The sequence below is a fragment of the Cnephaeus nilssonii genome, assembly GCF_951640355.1.
Source record: "Cnephaeus nilssonii genome assembly, chromosome: 13".
NCBI lineage: Eukaryota > Metazoa > Chordata > Mammalia > Chiroptera > Vespertilionidae > Cnephaeus > Cnephaeus nilssonii.
The window spans coordinates 83,543,565-83,561,183 of record NC_137084.1 but is presented as its reverse complement, the minus strand read 5'-3'; the positions used below and the strand labels follow the sequence as shown (position 1 = coordinate 83,561,183).

The window sequence follows — 17,619 nt, the reverse complement described above, 5'->3', positions numbered from 1 at the left end:
CCCTCCCAGAACCACGGGCTCAAACGCGGAGACCGTGCCATCTTGAGGGGAAAGTGGATGTTATCAGAAGCCTGAAAATCTACAACTGCGGCACCCACCGAACAGCTGCGAACCCCAAAACACCGGTCCCCAAATGGCGCAAACACGCGGATTCGGAGGAGCTCTACACTCCCTCAGGGAAAGGTCAGATTTCGCCTGGGAGAAGGTGGGGTCTGTGGTCCGGCAGGAGAGAGAAACGCGCGCACTGCGGGAGCTGGAGACCGGGGGAAGTCTGTGCCTAGAAAATACCGTGGCTGTTGGGGCTGGCGTGATCCGTGAATGTGGAAGGGGGTCCTCAGAGCTGCTAACAGAAGGGATCTCTAAAAAGCAACCCATTTTGATCTGATGCAAAAGGACAGCCTAAAAATTTTAAAAGTGTGCCGGCTGCTTAGACCCAAGGGAGAAAGGGGGACTGCGCAGACTTGCGCGCAGCCCCGTTGTTCGCACACTTGTGCTTTTTCCTCTTCAAATCCTTGCTTCTGATGACTAACCCCAATACATAGGATCACCCAGATGGGGATACCCTAGGAGACTGCAGGGGAAAGTTGTTTTTCTGGAACCTGGGGATCAGCGGGGAGTGACCATCGGAGAACCAGCTCTGGGGCAGCCCACTCCCACAAACCGGTATTGAGTGCCACAGGGAAAGCAGGATTTAAGCACAGGCTAGAGAGGACCTACAGACCCGGAGGTCAATCCAGAAACACTGCCACCCAGGGGCTAATCACAAATTGACTCTTGTGTAATCACAAATAAAGGAATACAAGAAATTAAGACACCGCCTGCTTAAAAATCAGGACTAGCTTACAACACTGAGGAGCAGTGGAATGCAGAGAACTGCAATACTGTCCTGACTGGGAAACAGGCGTGCCAAAGAGAAGGGTAGAGGAAGTGAATGACCTTCACTACTGCACTTTTTTTTTAATTTTTATTTTTTTCATCTTTTACCTAAGAAACTAATTTTTTTTCCCTCACTTGATTTTACCTTTTTAATTATTACATTTTTATTTTCAAACTACTATTTTACCTTTTCTTTAAAAAAGTGTCATTTTATTTTCTCTATTTTACTTTGGGATTAGTGTTCTACATTCTATTTTCATCTTTCCTTTAGCATCATTTTACTCTATCTCAACTCTACCTTTATGCCATCACTCTCTTCCTCAATTTTCCCCTTTTGGTGTCCTGTTTCTCTTACCCTTTTCCTGCTTGAGATTTTCCCTATTCTTTCTTTTTACCCCCTGTTAAAATTTCACCCTAATTATATATCTAATTTCCAATCCCCTGCTCCAAGTCCATACACACCTCTCTCTTCTCTGTTTAAACTATCCAAAAATTTGTTTTTCTCTCTGTCCTTTTGTTGTTGTTTGCTTGAATGTTGATTATATTGATTTTTTTATGCTTTCTTGTGAGATTGTTTTGCTTATTCTTTTTTTTTTTGCTTTGTTTTTTGCTTCTGTTTTCCCTCGCCTCGCTTGATATTAGTTGTTGTTTGTAGTTTGTATTCATCTCCAAGTACTTGTTGCTGGCATTTGTTGGGATTAGTGGCTGTTCTATAGGAGTTTTCTCGCCATATATATAGTTTGTTCCCCTTTTCTTTCTTATTCTCTTTATTTTCTCTTTCCTCTTCCCAATTTCATTTTTGCACTCCTTTTTCTTTTTTTTCCCTCTCTTCTTCTTTCTCTCATATCCCCTAATTTGCCTTTCTCTGGTAATTTCCTTTATTTGAGGTTATTAATATCATGAATACATTTAAGTTCAGTGCCTTGTGCGTTGTACCTGGTTGTGTTGTATTTTGTGCCTTTAAATCAACTCATGAGAGAGAGAACTACATAACCAGAAACCCGGAGAGGAGAGACCATGGGGAGACAAAGAAACAGCCCACATAAGAAAGAAAAGCAGGCATCACCAGAAAAGGAAGTAAACAAAATGGAGGCAAGCAACCTGTAAGAGAAAGAATTCAGAGAAATGGTCATAAGGTGGCTGAAAAGAATGGAAGACAAATTCGCCAATTTGAGTAAGAACCAAGAGGAAATGAAGAAGAACCAAGAGGAAATGAAAAATGACATTGCTGCTGTAAAGAACTTAATAGAAAGCATCAAGAGTAGACTAGAAGACGCAGAGGACCGCATCAGTGAGCCAGAAGACAAGATGGAAAAAAAATACCCAAGCAGAGCAGCATCTAGGAAAAAAAATTTAAAAATAGGAGGAGAGCCTAAGGGAACTTTGGGACAACACGAAACGGAACAACATCCACATAATTGGGGTGCCAGAAGAAGGGGAAACTGAGCAAGGAATAGAAAACCTGTTTGAAGAAATAATGACAGAAAACTTCCCTGATACAGGGAAGAAAAAACCCACACAAATCCAAGAAGCTCACAGAGTCCCAAGCGAAATGAACCCCAAAAGACCGACGCCAAGGCACATTATAATTAAATTGGCAAACACCAATGACAAAGTAAGAATCTTAAAAGCAGCCAAAGAGAGATAGAAAGTTACCTACAAAGGATCCCCCATCAGACTAGCGATTGATTGCTCAACAGAAACACATCAGGCCAGAAGGGAATGGAATTAAATATATAAAGTCATGCAAAGCAAGGATCTGAATCCAAGAATACTGTACCGAGCAAGGCTATCAATCAAAATTGAAGGTGAAATCAAGAGCTTCACAGACAAAAAAGGACTAAGGGAGTTTATTACCACCAAACCAGCAATGCAAGAAATGCTAAAGGGTGTGCTGTAAAAAGACGAAATAGGAAGCAAAGAAGGAACACAGGAGTAAAGAATAAAAATGGCAACAAACAAGTACCTATCAATAATAACTATAAATGTAAATGGATTAAATGCCCCAATCCAAAGACATAGGGTAACGGATTGGATAAGAAAACAAGACCCATATATCTGCTGTCTACAAGAAACCCAAATCAGAAAAATGGATGCACACAGACTGAGGGTGAAAGGATGGAAAAAGGTTTTTCAGGCGAATGGAAATGAAAAAAAAATCTGGGGTAGCAATACTTATATCTGACAAATTAGATCTCAAAGTGAAGGACATAACAAGAGATAAGGAAGGCCCCTTCGTAATACTAAAGGGAGCAATCCAACAAGAAGAAATAACTCTGGTAAACATATACACACCCAATACAGGAGCACCCAAATACATAAAAAAACCTCCTGGAGGATATGAAGGGAGAGATTGACAGCAATACAGTCATAGTAGGAGACTTTATTACCTCACTACCACCATTGGACAAATCCTCTAAACAAAAAATCAGTAAAGAAACATCAATCCTAAACGACTCTAGATCAGATGGACTTATCGACATCTTCAGAACATTTCACCATAAAGCTACAGAATGCACATTCTTCTGAAGTGCACATGGGACATTTTCAAAGATAGATCATATATTGGGACACAGACAAAATCTCTTCAAATTCAAGAAGACTGAAATTATATCAAGCATCTTCTCAGATCACAATGCCATCATATTAGAAATAAACTGCAATAAAAAACAATAAAATATTCAAATACTTGGAGGTTAAATAGCATGTTATTAAATAATGATTGGGTTACCAAAGAGATCAAAGTAGAAGTAAAAAACATCCTGGAAACAGTGACAATGAAAACACAACAATCCAAAACCTATGAGACACAGTAAAAGCAGTCCTGCAAAGGAAGTTCATAGCATTACAGGCCTACCTCAAAAAACAAGATAAACTGGTATTAAATTATCTAACTCTACAACTTGAAGAATTAGAAAGAGAGCAACAAGAAAAGACCATAGTGAGTAGAATAAAGGAAACAAAAAAGATCAGAGCAAAAATAAATGACTCAGAGGCCAAAACACACGCGTGCACGTGTGCACACATACACACACACACAAACAAACAAAAACAAAAGATCAATAAAACCAAGAGCTGGTTCTTTGAAAGGATAAACAAGATGGATGAACCTCTAGCCAGGCTAACCAAGAAGCAAAGAGAGAAGACCCAAATAAACAAAATCAGAAATGAAAGAGGTGAAATAACAACAGACTCCGCAGAAATACAAAGGACTGAAAAAAAACTATTCCAGCAAACCGACAACCTAGAAGAAATGGACATATTCCTAGAAAAATATATGGCAACATCATACTCAATGGGCAAAACTAAAACCATTTCTCCTAAGAACAGGAACAAGACAGGGATGCCCACTCGCACCACTCCTGTTTGACATAGTACTGGAAGTGCTAGCCACAGCAATCAGTCAAGAAGAAGAAATAAATAGCATCCAAATTGAAAAAGAAGTAAAACTGTCCTTAGTCCCAGGTGACATGATATTTTACATAGAAAACCCTGAAGACTCCACCAGAAAAGTACTAGATTTAATAAATGAATTTGGCAATGTAGCAGAATACAAAATTAACACCCAGAAATCTACAATTTTTTATACACCAATAAAGAACTCACAGAAGGGGAGAACCAAGATGGCGGCATAGGTAAACACCTGTACTTGCTGCCTCCCACAATCACATCAAAACTAGAACTAAAAGACAAAACAACGATCATCCAAAACCACAGGAAAGCTGGCTGAGTGGAAGTTCTACAACTAGAAGGAAAGAAAAGAGTGCACTGAGACGGGTAGGAGGTGTGGAGGAGCAAGTGAAATGGGCTGGCAACTGGGTGTGCTGTTGTTGTTTTTTTCAATTGGGAGGGAAATACAAGCTCCCAATTTTCTGAACTCCAGTTCCGGGTGAGACTCTGGGAACCCAGACTCATACGGAGAAAATCTGGACTGTCTGGCATCTGGCCGGAACACGAGGGCGGCTTTCTCTCAGAGGAGCTTGTAGCGATCATCGTTCCTGCAGGGAGGCACGGGTCCTGGAGACCCGGGGACCTCTCCGGTGCAGGGCTGACTGGAAACCATTGCTGATTGCTCCGCCCTGGTGATTCCCTGAGACCCCGCTCCACCCAATTTACAACCCCACTCAAACTATGTGCAGCGGCTTTTACATATGAATGGCCTGTCCTTTTGCAGCCTGAAACTTAACGAACTGCAGCTGAGTCAGAGAGCTCCAAAACTTCCAAAAGAAGGACCAAAGGATGGCAGCAGCAGCAGACTGCCTTACTTCACAGCTGGGCCTCATCTGGGCACCTCCAAGACCCAAACAAAGAAGAGGAATCTGCAGATCTCTCCATAGCTCCTGCTGGGTGGCCTCAGGCAGAGGCTAAATTAGCACCGCCTTGGAGATCCAAGAGCCAGTGTACTGAGGAGTCAAGGTGGGACCATCCAGATAACAACTCCTCAGATCCATAAGGGAAACACTCAGGGGGCAGACTCAGTGAGCGCCAAAGCCCAACTGAAGCAAGTCTTGCCTCATAAGGGTGTCTCCAGCACAGAAGTTCTCCCAGCTTAGACACAGCTGATCCTCACAGCCAATTGGCCTGGAGGTCAATTCCTCCCAGTGATACCAACAACAATCAAGGCTTAACCACAGTAAGACTGTGCACACAGCCCACAAAGGGGTGCACCAAGAGTGTCCACCTCAGATAACTGGGGAAGCTGAGCCACTGGGCCATATAAGACACCTACCACACAAAGTCACTCTATCAACTCAGGGAAGCAGCCAAAATGCGGAGTCAAAGAAACAGGTCACAAATGAAAGAAATGGAGGAAAGCAAACTACTGGATATAGAATTCAAAACCAGAATTATCAGGTTTTTCAAGAATTTTCTAGAAAAGGCCGATTAATTTAGTGAGACCCTCAAGGATATGAAAAAGGACCAACTAGAAATTAAGCATACACTGACTGAAATTAAAAATAATATAAAGAGATCCAACAGCAGACTGGAGGATTGCAAGAATCAAGTCAAAGATTTGAAATACAAAGAAGCAAAAAACACCCAACCGGAAAAGCAAAAAGCAAACAGAATCCAAAAATATGAAGATAGTGTAAGAAGCCTCTGGGACAACTTCAAGCGTACCAACATCAGAATTATGGGGGTGCCAGAAGAAGAGAGAGAGCAACATATTGAAAACCTATTTGAAGAAATAATGACAGAAAACTTCCCCCACCTGGTGAAAGAAATAGACTTACAAGTCCAGGAAACGCAGAGAACCCCCCCCAAAAAAAGGAATCCAAAGAGGACCACACCAAGACATCATAATTAAAATGCCAAGAGCAAAAGACAAAGGGAGAATATTAAAAGCAGCAAAGAAAAACAGTTAGTTACCTACAAGGGAGTACCCATACGATTGTCAGCTGATTTCTCAACAGAAACTATGCAGGCCAGAAGGGAGTGGCAAGAAATATTCAAAGTGACGAATAGCAAGAACCTACAACCAAGATTACTCTACCCAGCAAAGCTATCATTCAGAATTGAAGGTCAGATAAAGAGCTTCACAGATAAGAAAAAGCTAAAGGAGTTCATCACCACCAAACCAGTATTATATGAAATGCTGAAAAGTATTCTTTAAGAGGAGGAAGAAGAAGAAAAAGGTAAAGATAAAAATTATGAACAACAAATACATATCTATCAACAAGTGATTCTAAAAATCAAGTGAATTAAAAATCTGATGAACAGAATAAACTGGTGAATATAATAGAATCAGGGGCATAAAAGGGAGTGGACTGACAATTCTCGGGGAAATAGAGTGTCGGACAGCTGGAAGAGACTGGACAAAAATCGTACACCTATGGACGAGGACAGTGGGAGCAGGTTAGGGAGAGGGTGGTGTGGGAACCGAGTGGAGGGGAGCTATGGGGGGAAAAAAGAGGAACACCTGTAATAATATGAACAATAAAGATCTATTTAAAAAAAAAAAAAAAGAACTCACAGAAGGAAAAACTAAAAAAAAATCCCATTTACCATCGCACCAAATAAATTAAGATACCTAGAAATAAACTTAACTAAGGAAGCAAAAGACCTGTACTCGGAAAACTACAGGACATTGAAAAAACAGATTGAGAAAGACATAAACAAATGGAAGAATATAGCAGTGATGGGCAACCTTTTGAGCTTGGTGTGTCAAACTTCGCCAAAAAACTGAGCATAACTCAGGGAGTGTGTCACTTTGAGGAAAAAACATTATTTCACGATATTTATCGTTTAAATAACATAAATGTATAATTGTTATATATAATTGTATTTAATAAGCCAAAAACTAAATATTTAACTTACCTGCTTAGTGACTTCTTTGTTCATCCGTCAGTCGGTTTCTTTTGTTGGTCTTGGTATTATTTAGCTTGTGTGGGGTGCCGTGAACTAAGATAAGTGAGGGGGAGGGGGAATTCTTTAACTAACCTGCCTATTAGTGACTTTTTTCTTGCTGAATTTCATTGGCTAAATCTTCAATTGAAGGTTGGTATTTTGTACACTTCAGCCCCAAGCAAGCGCTACTAACTTCATCTGTCAATCTGTTTCTTTTGTTGGTTTTGATATTATTTAACGCTGAGAATAAGGCCTCACAAAAGTATGTAGAGGGAAAAATTGTGAGTAAAGCCATTGCTATATTTTTCAGGGTGCTAAAAGTGTCTGGTAGTCGGTTCCAGGCACTCCAAATTTCCTGTTCGTAGTGGCACTTCTCTTGATTCTCCAAGTGGCACCTTTCCAGATTCTCAAGCTTTGACCTCAAGTCGACAAACACCTGAGCCCAGATACTGTCTTGAAATTCTGCAAGTTGCATCTCCAAATCATCAATTTGCATCCATTGGAAACCATTTAATTCCAAACTACTGTAGACTACTACATCAGGATACTTAATTATTTTCATGGTCTGTTCTAGACTTCTAAAATTGACTAAATCTATCACTAAACTGGTCAAGTAACGAGTCTAAAACATGCTGGTACTTCATATGCAAGAGTTCCATTTCATTTTGTACAGCTGCACTGGCCTTCTCAAAATACTTTGTTACTCGAGGAAAATACTTATAAGTTTTAGTTTCTACATCTCGCTTGAAAATTTTAACTTTACTTTCAAAAGCTTTTATGTACCCAAACATAACATCAATACTTTTGCCAAAACCTTGTAATTTTAAGTTCAGTTCATTAATATGAACAGAGAGATCTGTAAAAAACATCAGGGTGTTGACCCACTTATCATCATTAAGCTGAGGAAAGTTTCCCAGATCCTTATCGTCAAGAAATACCTTAATTTCTTCAAAGCACTCCACAAAGCGCTCAAGAACTTTGCCTCGGCTCAGCCATCTTACATTATTGTACATCAGCAGCCCACTGTAGGTGGAATCAACCTCCAGTAAAAGTGCCGAAAATTCTCGCTTATGAAGGGGGCGAGCAGCTATTAAATTAACTGTTTTTGTAACAACTAACATTAAGTCGTTTAAGTCGGTGAATCCTGCCTTGGCACATAAAGCCTCCTGATGGATAATACAATGAAAAGGCACAATCAGATGTCCAATAGCTTCTGTAAACAATTTGACAAATCCGACTTTTTCCCCCACCATATTTGGTGCCCCATCTGTCGTCACTGACACAACTTTAGAGATATCAATGCTTAGGTCACGAAATGTTTGTATAACAACCTTACATATTTCGCTTCCTGATTTACTTGTTGACACTGATACTAACTTTATCAATTCTTCTCTCATTGTGAGACCATCAGAATATCGACCAATAATGGCCAACTGAGCATGTGATGTGACATCAGTAGTTTCATCAAGAGAGATCAAAAAATATTTACACTTTCTTATGTCTCTCTTTAATTGATGTTGTACGTTTGTGTTCAGTCTCATTATTCAATCTTTTATGATATTTCTACTGAGTGGTATCTCAGATATTCTCTTAATAATTGCATCTTTATTTTGCATATTGTGAAATAGAACTGGTGCACATCTTAGGAGAGTTTCTTTAATAAATTCTCCCTCACTGAGCGCTTTTCCATGCTGAGCTATAGAGTGAGCAATACTCAAACTTGCAGATGTTAAATTTGTAGAGCCTTTCATAAATTTAAGGATGGAATTAGATTGGCTCTTATAAAGGTGTAGCTGCCTGGAAATGTATTCCTTCCTTTCATCCTCACTTTTTTCCAAGAGCTGGGAATGATTAGTTTCAAAATGTCTATTTATATTCCACGTTCTGCTTACTACCATTTCAGTACATAGAATGCAAAATGATCTGCCATTTTTTTCTATAAAGCCATACATCTCGGTCCATGTCTCTTGAAAGGGTCGGCCACTGCTACTACAACTTCCTTTACTTAACCTTAGTTTTTTATTTTTTGGGTTCTCCATCAGGGGGGCAGTGACAGAAGATAGAATTATAGATAGCTTGTTAGGCCTGCAGGCAATTAGGGGTTAACTAGCCTAACTAACCACAAAATGGTGCATATAACTGTCTTTTAGGTAAGGGCAGGGTTAATAAGCAGAAATAGGGGTTAATAAGGATGCACAACAGTAATAGTGGTGAAATGGAGTCTGCACTATGGAGCAAGATGGTGTTCCTTATGTGAATTAAAATGGCTGCCGCTATTTCTAATGGCGGGAAACGGCACCCATAGCACGCCACAAACCCTCGCCTCTCCCAGCCTCCCCCTCACTTATCTCAGTAATGATGGATTAGAAATCCATGACACCCCAGAACAGTAGATAATGGTTGCTGTGGTTAACTGTTATTTGGTTACTGGTAATGGCAGGGCCCCCAGAGATGCGTCCCCCACTGCATTCCGCTGCTCCCTGCTCTGCCAGTGGAAGTGAGGGCAAAGATCCCGGCTTAACCAGAAGTCCCAGAACTAGACGCTCTGTGCCGGACTTCTGTTGTTTTGGCCTACAGACCTCCGGCACAGAGTGTCTAATAGGGGAGGATGAAACATTAACTCCAAGACTCTAGTCGCAAATGTTTCATCCTCAGGAGCAGCAAATGTTTCATCCTCGGCATATCATCAGAAATGGCTATGCGTGTCAGTGCCGACACACGTGTCATAGGTTCGCCATCACTGATGTGTTTATGGATTGGTAGAATCATCATCATTAAAATGTCCATACTACCCAAAGCAATTTATAGATTCAATGCAATCCCCATTAAGATACCAATGGCATGTTTCACAGATCTAGAAAAAACTCTCCAAAAATTCATATGGAATAAAAAAAGACCCCGAATAACTGCAGCAATCTGGAGAAAGAAGAACAAAGTTGGAGGGATCACAATACCGGATATCAAGCTATACTATAAAGCGACTGTTCTCAAAACTGCCTGGTACTGGCACAAGAACAGACATATTGACCAATGGAACAAAACAGAGAACCCAGAAATTGACCCAAACCATTATACTCAATATTTGACAAAGGAGGCAAGAGCATACAATGGAGTCAAGACAGTTTCAATAAATGGTGTTCGGAAAATTGAACAGATAAATCCAAAAAAATGAAACTAGACCACCAACTAACACCATACACAAAAACAAACTCAAAATGGACACAGGACTTAAAGGTAAGATGGGAAACCATAAAAATCTTAGAAGAATCCATAGGCAGCAAAATATCAGCTATATGTCATAGCAATAGAAACTAAGGAGAAAATAAACAAATGGGACTACATCAAAATAAAACAAGAAAGCCCACTGCATGGGAAAACATATTTGTCAATGTTATATCCAATAAGGGCCTAATCTCCAAAATTTACTGGGAACTTATACATCTTAATAAAAGGAAGATAAACAACCCAATCAAAAAATGGGCAAAGGACTTAAATAGACACTTTTTGAAAGTGGACATACAGAAGGCCAAGAGACATATGAAAACATGCTCAAAGTCACTAATCATCCAAGAGATGCAAATCAAAACGACAATGTGGTACCATCTCACACCTGTCAGAATGGCTATCATCAACTCAACAAACGACAAGTGCTGGCGAGGATTTGGAGAAAAAGGAAACCTCGTGCACTGCTGGTGGGAATGCAGACTGGTGCAGCCACTGTGGAGAACAGTATGGAGTTTCCTCAAAAAATTAAAAATGGAACTCCCATTTGACTGAGTGATCCCACTTCTAGGAATATATCCCAAGAAACTAGAAACACCAATCAGAAATGATATATGCACCCCTATGTTATAGTGGCATAATTCACCACAGCCTAAGTGCCCATCAGCAGATGAGTGGATTAAAAAACTGTGGTACATCTACACAATGGAATACTACGCTGCAGTAAAAAAGAAGGAATTCTTACCATTTGCAACAGCAAGGATGGAACTGGAGAGCATTATGCTAAGTGAAATAAGCCAGTCAGAGAAATGAACAACATAAACTGATGAACAGGGACAGATCCAGAGACAGAGAAACATCGATCAGACCATCAAACCTCAGAGGGAAGGTAGGGGTGGGTGGGGGATATAAGCCTAACCAATGGACACAGGCAACAGGGGGGTGGGGGCATGAGAGGGGAGATGGGGGGTAATGGGGGAATAAGGACACATATGTAACACCTTAATCAATAAAGACATTTAAAAAAATAAAAATTAAAAAACTGTGGTACATCTACACAATGGGATATTACGCTGCTGTAAAAAAGAAAGAACTCTTACCATTTGCAACAGCATGGATGGACATGGAGAGCATTATGCTAAGCTAAACACGCCAGTCAGAAAAAGAGAAATATCACATGATCTCACTCATTTGTGGGATATAATGATCAACATAAACTGATGAACAAAAATAGAGCCAGAGCCAGAAAAGCATTGGACAGACCGTCAAACCTCAGAAGGAAGTCAGGTGGGGGGCAGGGGAGGGGGGGAGGGTGCGGAGATCAACTAAAGGACTTGTATGCATGCATATAAGCATAGCCAATGGGTATGGACAGTAGGGGGGTGAGGGCACGTGCTGGGGGGTGGGAGTGGCCAGGGAGAGGTCAATGGGGGGAAAAGGAGACATATGTAATACTATATGTAATATTTTAAACAAGAAAGAATTAAAGAAAAAAAAAAAGACCCGAAAGAACTTGAACACTATGTGTGCAGCCGTGATCAGAGGAGCATTATTCACAACAGCCAGGAGATAGAAACCACCCAAGTGCTCACTGACAAATGGATGAACAAAATGTGGTACAGTCGATGGATCATTATTCAGCCTTAAAAAGGACAAACATTCTGACACTTGCTACAATAGAGATTAATCGTGAAGACACTATGCTAAGTGAAATAGGCTGGTCAACAAAAGGACCATTATTGTATGATCCCACTGCCCTAGGTTTTAGGGGAGTCATATTCCCAGAGGCAGGAAGCAGGAAGGTGGCTGCCAGAGACTGGAGGGAGAGGATGACCTCGAGTCAGTGTGCGAGTCTCAGCTGAGGGAAGATGGGAGTTCTGAGATGTGTGCTGTGCTGCTGCACAACGTGAAGGTAACAGACTGCCAACCGACTGCACACTTAAAACAACCACAGCAAACTTTATGTTATGTGTGCTTCACTACAATAAAAACATTAAACCACCTAATAATACTGACTGTGGGGTACCTCTCCATTTATCAAAAAAAAATTATTCAGTTGCTTTAAAGTTTAAGCTTTCTCTCAAAACAAACAAACAAACAAAAACAACAAAAACCAAATAGCAGAAATGGCTGTCACTTTAAGTATCAGGAAAGCACTACATTTCACAGGTTTTATACTCACAGTGTCCTGAATCACTTCATTTTTCTCCAGGTTTTCCTCCAGATAAATCCTCTCTTTCAGGCCACTCTTAGGACTCTAATTAAAAAGAAAAAGAAGAAAGGTATTTAGTTCATTTCAACAGGCTCACCAAAAGGGGAGTTAAAAAATAATGTGGAAAAAGAATCTTCTGAATTTCATATATATCTTTTGAAACCACTAAGTATCTTTCATGTAATATCTGGCTTTGCTAATTTTTTTCCTGACTTTAGCAAATCACTTATTCTCTCAACTTTTTAGTTTTATATTGATACCAGTAAAACAATATAGAACCATCCTGGCCAGTGTTTTCAGTGGTTATAACATCGACCCGTGCACCAAAATGTCTTGGGATCAATTCCTGGTCAAGGGCACATTCCTGGGTTACAGGTTCTATTCCTGACCAGGTCTCACATTTATGTTTCTCTCTCCCCTACTTCCTTCCTTTCCACTCTCTCGAAAAATCAATGGAAAAAATATTCTTGGATGAGGATTAACAAAACAAACAATAACAAAAAACAATTTACAAACAATAGTATAGTTTTACTTTAACTCTGGGCCTGAGGGCATATTTCTACCAAATAAGTGTAACTAGATATATTACATATCTCAAACTCATTATGTCAAAATCAATCTCTATCGTTATCCATCTCCTCTAATCCCCTCTGTACCAAGAGAAAAGCATTTCGGACTATTTATATGAATGATATTAAGCTTCTATTTTGCTGTTACTACCTTGTGTAAAACGGATGTATGGATTTTCATAAAATTTACATAATATGTTTGCAATGACCTAATATAAACACAAACTCTCTGACATGCAGAATTTCCATTTTGGAGGGTAAGGAATACCCCAAAGCAATGGAGCCACTCTTCAGAGCGGCTGAAACGTGGCACAGAGATTTTGTGTGAATGCCAATAGGGACTATACATGCTCTCTATACAGACACCAAATACCGCGCGACAGAGAGACAGGAAAGCTGCCACACCTACTGGGAGTCAGGTCACAAGAAGACAGAAGACAACTTAAGGAGACTCCACTGGCCCAAAAAGAACAATTTAAGCACCAGAAAGAATAATGATTGCAATGGACTGAAACACACTAGGCAAGTATGTTAAAATCTATCGATTCAAAATATCATACACAACAGTGAATGTACACACATCCCCACACTGGGGACCTCTGGAGTTTGTTAAGGTAAGAACTCTTCTGAAAACAGATTCATAAAGGAAAAGAATCAAGCATTTATACCACCCTTCCTGCATAAGCTATATTTTAGGGTAATCTAAAAACTAGTAATGGAAAACTATTCTTTATACAATAATTCCATATAATATACACAGAAGAAATGACAAAACAATGATATAATTTTGAAGCAACTAATTAAATAATAGATGCAGGCATTTTCACCATTAAGGGCAGGTAAAACACATGAGATAAAAACTTAATGGAGAACTTTATAATGAAAGAATCATGCTCACAACATCTGAACACCTTAAACAAACTTAAGGTCACAAACCACCACCACCACCACCAGATAGTCACCACATGATGCAATGGGACAGGATGTACATACACAGTGCCACCCATGAATTGTTCTTGATAAACAACAACTCTCAAACCTCCATCTGATCAAGACTGGATCTCACTATCAGTTTTTTGGAAATATACATGGAGGAACATGTTAAACAACACCGTGAAAACACAATACTGGACATATGATCTAGTTTCTTTAACAAAAATTGGCAACAACAACAAAAGAGGGAACCATCATAAATTAAGAGACTTACTGAACAAAGGTTGAAAATCTTAATTCTGATTCAAATAAATTGCAAAAAGATCATTATAAGACAATCAGGGTAGTCAAACTGCAAATTAAGGAAATAGTAATTCTAAAGATTGATGGTAATATCTATATGAAGAAAAGGGTAATACGCTAATTAGGGCAGACATCTTCCAGACATCCATCCGAACAAAGCCATAGCGGCTGCGAGGCCCGGGGCTCAGGCAGCTGTGGGCTCAGGCAGCCATGAGCCCCAGCGGAGGCGAGGCCCGGGGCTAGGCCTCGCAGCTGTGACGGCTGGCAGTGGCAGCAGCAGCAGTGGGGTGATGGGGACCGTGCCTTCTCCTGATCAGCCCGGTCGCCTCCTGCAGAGGGAGGCCAGACTGCAGCTTAGGCCCGCTCTCCCAGGGGGGCCTAAGCCGTCAGTAGGACATCCCCTGAGGGCTCTGGGACTGTGAGAAGGGGCAGTTCGGGCTGAGGGACCCCCCCCCCCCAGTACACAAATTTTCATGCACTGGACCTCTAGTCTATAATAATAAAAGCTTAATATGCTAATTAGACCAGACGTCCTACCAGACAATCTTCCAGACAAAGCCGGGGCTGCGAGGGAAGCCCGGGTCCTGAGTGCCAGAGGGAAGCAGTACTGGCAGCGGGGGGAGGAAGGGCTACTCCTGCACGGATTTTGTGCATCGGGCCTCTAGTGGGTAAATATTTTTATTAAGAATTTGTAATGCTGTCATTGCAGACTTATCCCACTTCCGCCCCCATGCCCGCCTCTCCCCCAACTTTCCCCCTTTTCGCCTTCATCACACTCTTGTCCCTGTCCAGGGGATATGTATATATGTTCCTTAGCTAATCCTTTCACCTTCTTTATCCAGTCACCCCACCCCACTGCCCTCAGGAACTGGCCAGTCTATTCCACATACCCATGCTACTGAGTCCATTTTACTTGTCACGTTATTTTGTTCATTAGATTCCACATGAGTGAGATCATGTGATACTTGTCTTTCTCTGACTGGCTCATTCCACTCAGCATGACGCTCTCCAGGTCTCTCATGCTGTCACAAGGGGTAAGAGATCCTTCTTTGTCACAGCTGCAGTGTTCCCTGGTGTGAATACACCACAGCTTTCCTATCCACTCATCTGCTGATGGGCACTTGGGCTGTTTCCACATCTTAGCTATGGTGAATTGTGCTAGGAACACAGGGGTGCATATGTTCTTTCTGATTGGTGTTTTGCGATTCTTAGGATATATTCCTAGAAGTGGGATTACTGGGTCAAATGGAAGTTGCATTTTTAATTTTTGAGGAAACTCCATACTGTTCTCCACAGTGGCTGCATCAGTCTGCATTCCTGCCAGCAGTGCAAGAGGGTTCCTTTTTCTCCGCATCCTCACCAGCACTGGTCGTTTGTTGATTTGTTGATGGTAGCCATTCTGACAGGTGTGAGGTGGTACCTCATGTCATTTTAATTTGCATCTCTCTGATGATTAGTGACATTGAGCATTTTTTCATATGTCTCTTGAATCTGTATGTCCTCTTTGGCAAAGTATCTATTTAGGTCCTTTGGCCATTTTTCAATTGGACTGTTTGTCTGCCTGCTGTTGATCTGTATGAGTTCTTTACATATTTTTAAAATTAATTCCTTATGACATGTATCATTGGCGAATATGTTCTTACATGCAGTGGGCTCCCTTTCATTTCTGTAGTTTCTTTTGCTGTGCGGAATAGAGTCTGTTTAGTTTGATATAGTCCTGATGGTTCATTTTTCCCGAGTTTCCCTTGCCCTTGGAAACCTATCGACAAAAATGCTTCAAGAGATTTTACTGCCTATGTTTCACTCAAGGATTTTTATGGTGTGGCGACTACATTTAAGTCCTTTATCCACTTTGAGTTTATTATTCTGTACTAGTGGCCCGGTACATGAAATTCGTGCATGGGGTGGGGGGGAGGGTTGTCCCTCAGCCCAGCCTGCACCCTCTCCAATCTGGGACCCCTTGGGGGATGTCCGCCTCTCACAATCCAGGACCGCTGGCTCCTAACCGCTCACCTGCCTGCCTGCCTGATGGCCCCTAACCACTCTGCCTGCCCTCAACTGACCCCCCCCCCCCCGCCAGCCTGCTTATCCCCAACTGCCCCTCTGCCAGCCTGATTGCCCCCAACCCCTTAACTGCCTCTGCCTAGGCTCCACCACCATGGATTTGTCCGAAAGGTCTCCCAGTCTAATTAGCATATTACCCTTTTATTAGTATAGATGGTGTAGGTTGGTGGTCTGGTTTCATTTTTTTGCACGTACCTGTCCAATTTTCCCAGCACCACTTATTGAAGAGACTGTCTTTACTCCAGTGTATGCGCTTACCTCCTTTGTCAAATATGAACTGAACATAAAGACACGGGTCGATTTCTGGGGTCTCTGTTTTGTTCCATTGGTCTATATGCCTGTTCTTGTGCCAGTACCAGGCTGTTTTGGTTACTATGGCCTTGTAATATAGTTTGATATCAGGTTTGGTGATCCTTCCAACTTTGTTTTGCTTTCTCAAGATTGCTGAGGCTATTTAGGGCCTTTTTTTTGTTCCATGAAAGTTTTGGAATATGTTTCTAGTTCTGTAAAATATGTCACTGGTATTTTAATAGAAAGTGCATTGAATCTATAGCTTGCTTTGGGTAGTGTGGACATTTTAATGATGTTAATTCTTCCTACCCATGAACATGGTGTATGATTTCACTTATCTGTAGTTTTCTTAATTTTTTTCTTCAATGTCATATAGTTCTCTGAGTGCAGGTCTTTTAACTCCTTGCTTAAATTTATTCCTAGGTAACTTATATTTTTATTGCAATAAAAAATGGGTTTTCTTAGTATCTATTTGTGGTAGTTTATTATTGGTATATAAAACTGCCATTGATTTTTGGATGTTAATTTTGTATTTAGCATCATTTCTGAATTCATTGACTATGTCTAGTAGTTTTTTGGTGGCGTCTTTAGTGTTTTCTATATACACCATCATGCCATTTGCAAATAATGGCAGTTTTTACTTCCTCCTTTCCAACTGGGATGCCATTTATTTCTTCTTCTTGATTGATCACTATGGTAGAACTTGCAGTACTATGTTGAATAAGGGTGGTGAAAGTGGACATCCCTGATCTTAAGGGAAAATCTTTTAGTTTTGGCCCACTGGGTATGATGTTGGCTCCA

General features: G+C 40.8%; 1 protein-coding gene across 3 annotated transcripts in view; it reads right to left on the bottom strand.

The window, feature by feature from the left end:
* The window catches only part of ARHGEF12 (Rho guanine nucleotide exchange factor 12), a 244,174-nt gene that overhangs the window by 97,755 nt on the left and 128,800 nt on the right, over positions 1 to 17,619 (bottom strand). For all 3 annotated transcript variants that reach the window (XM_079787790.1, XM_079787791.1, XM_079787792.1), the window contains one exon: positions 12,629 to 12,703. In XM_079787790.1, coding sequence (XP_079643916.1) covers positions 12,629 to 12,703 — 75 coding nt within the window. The remainder of the gene's footprint in view (positions 1 to 12,628; positions 12,704 to 17,619) is intronic.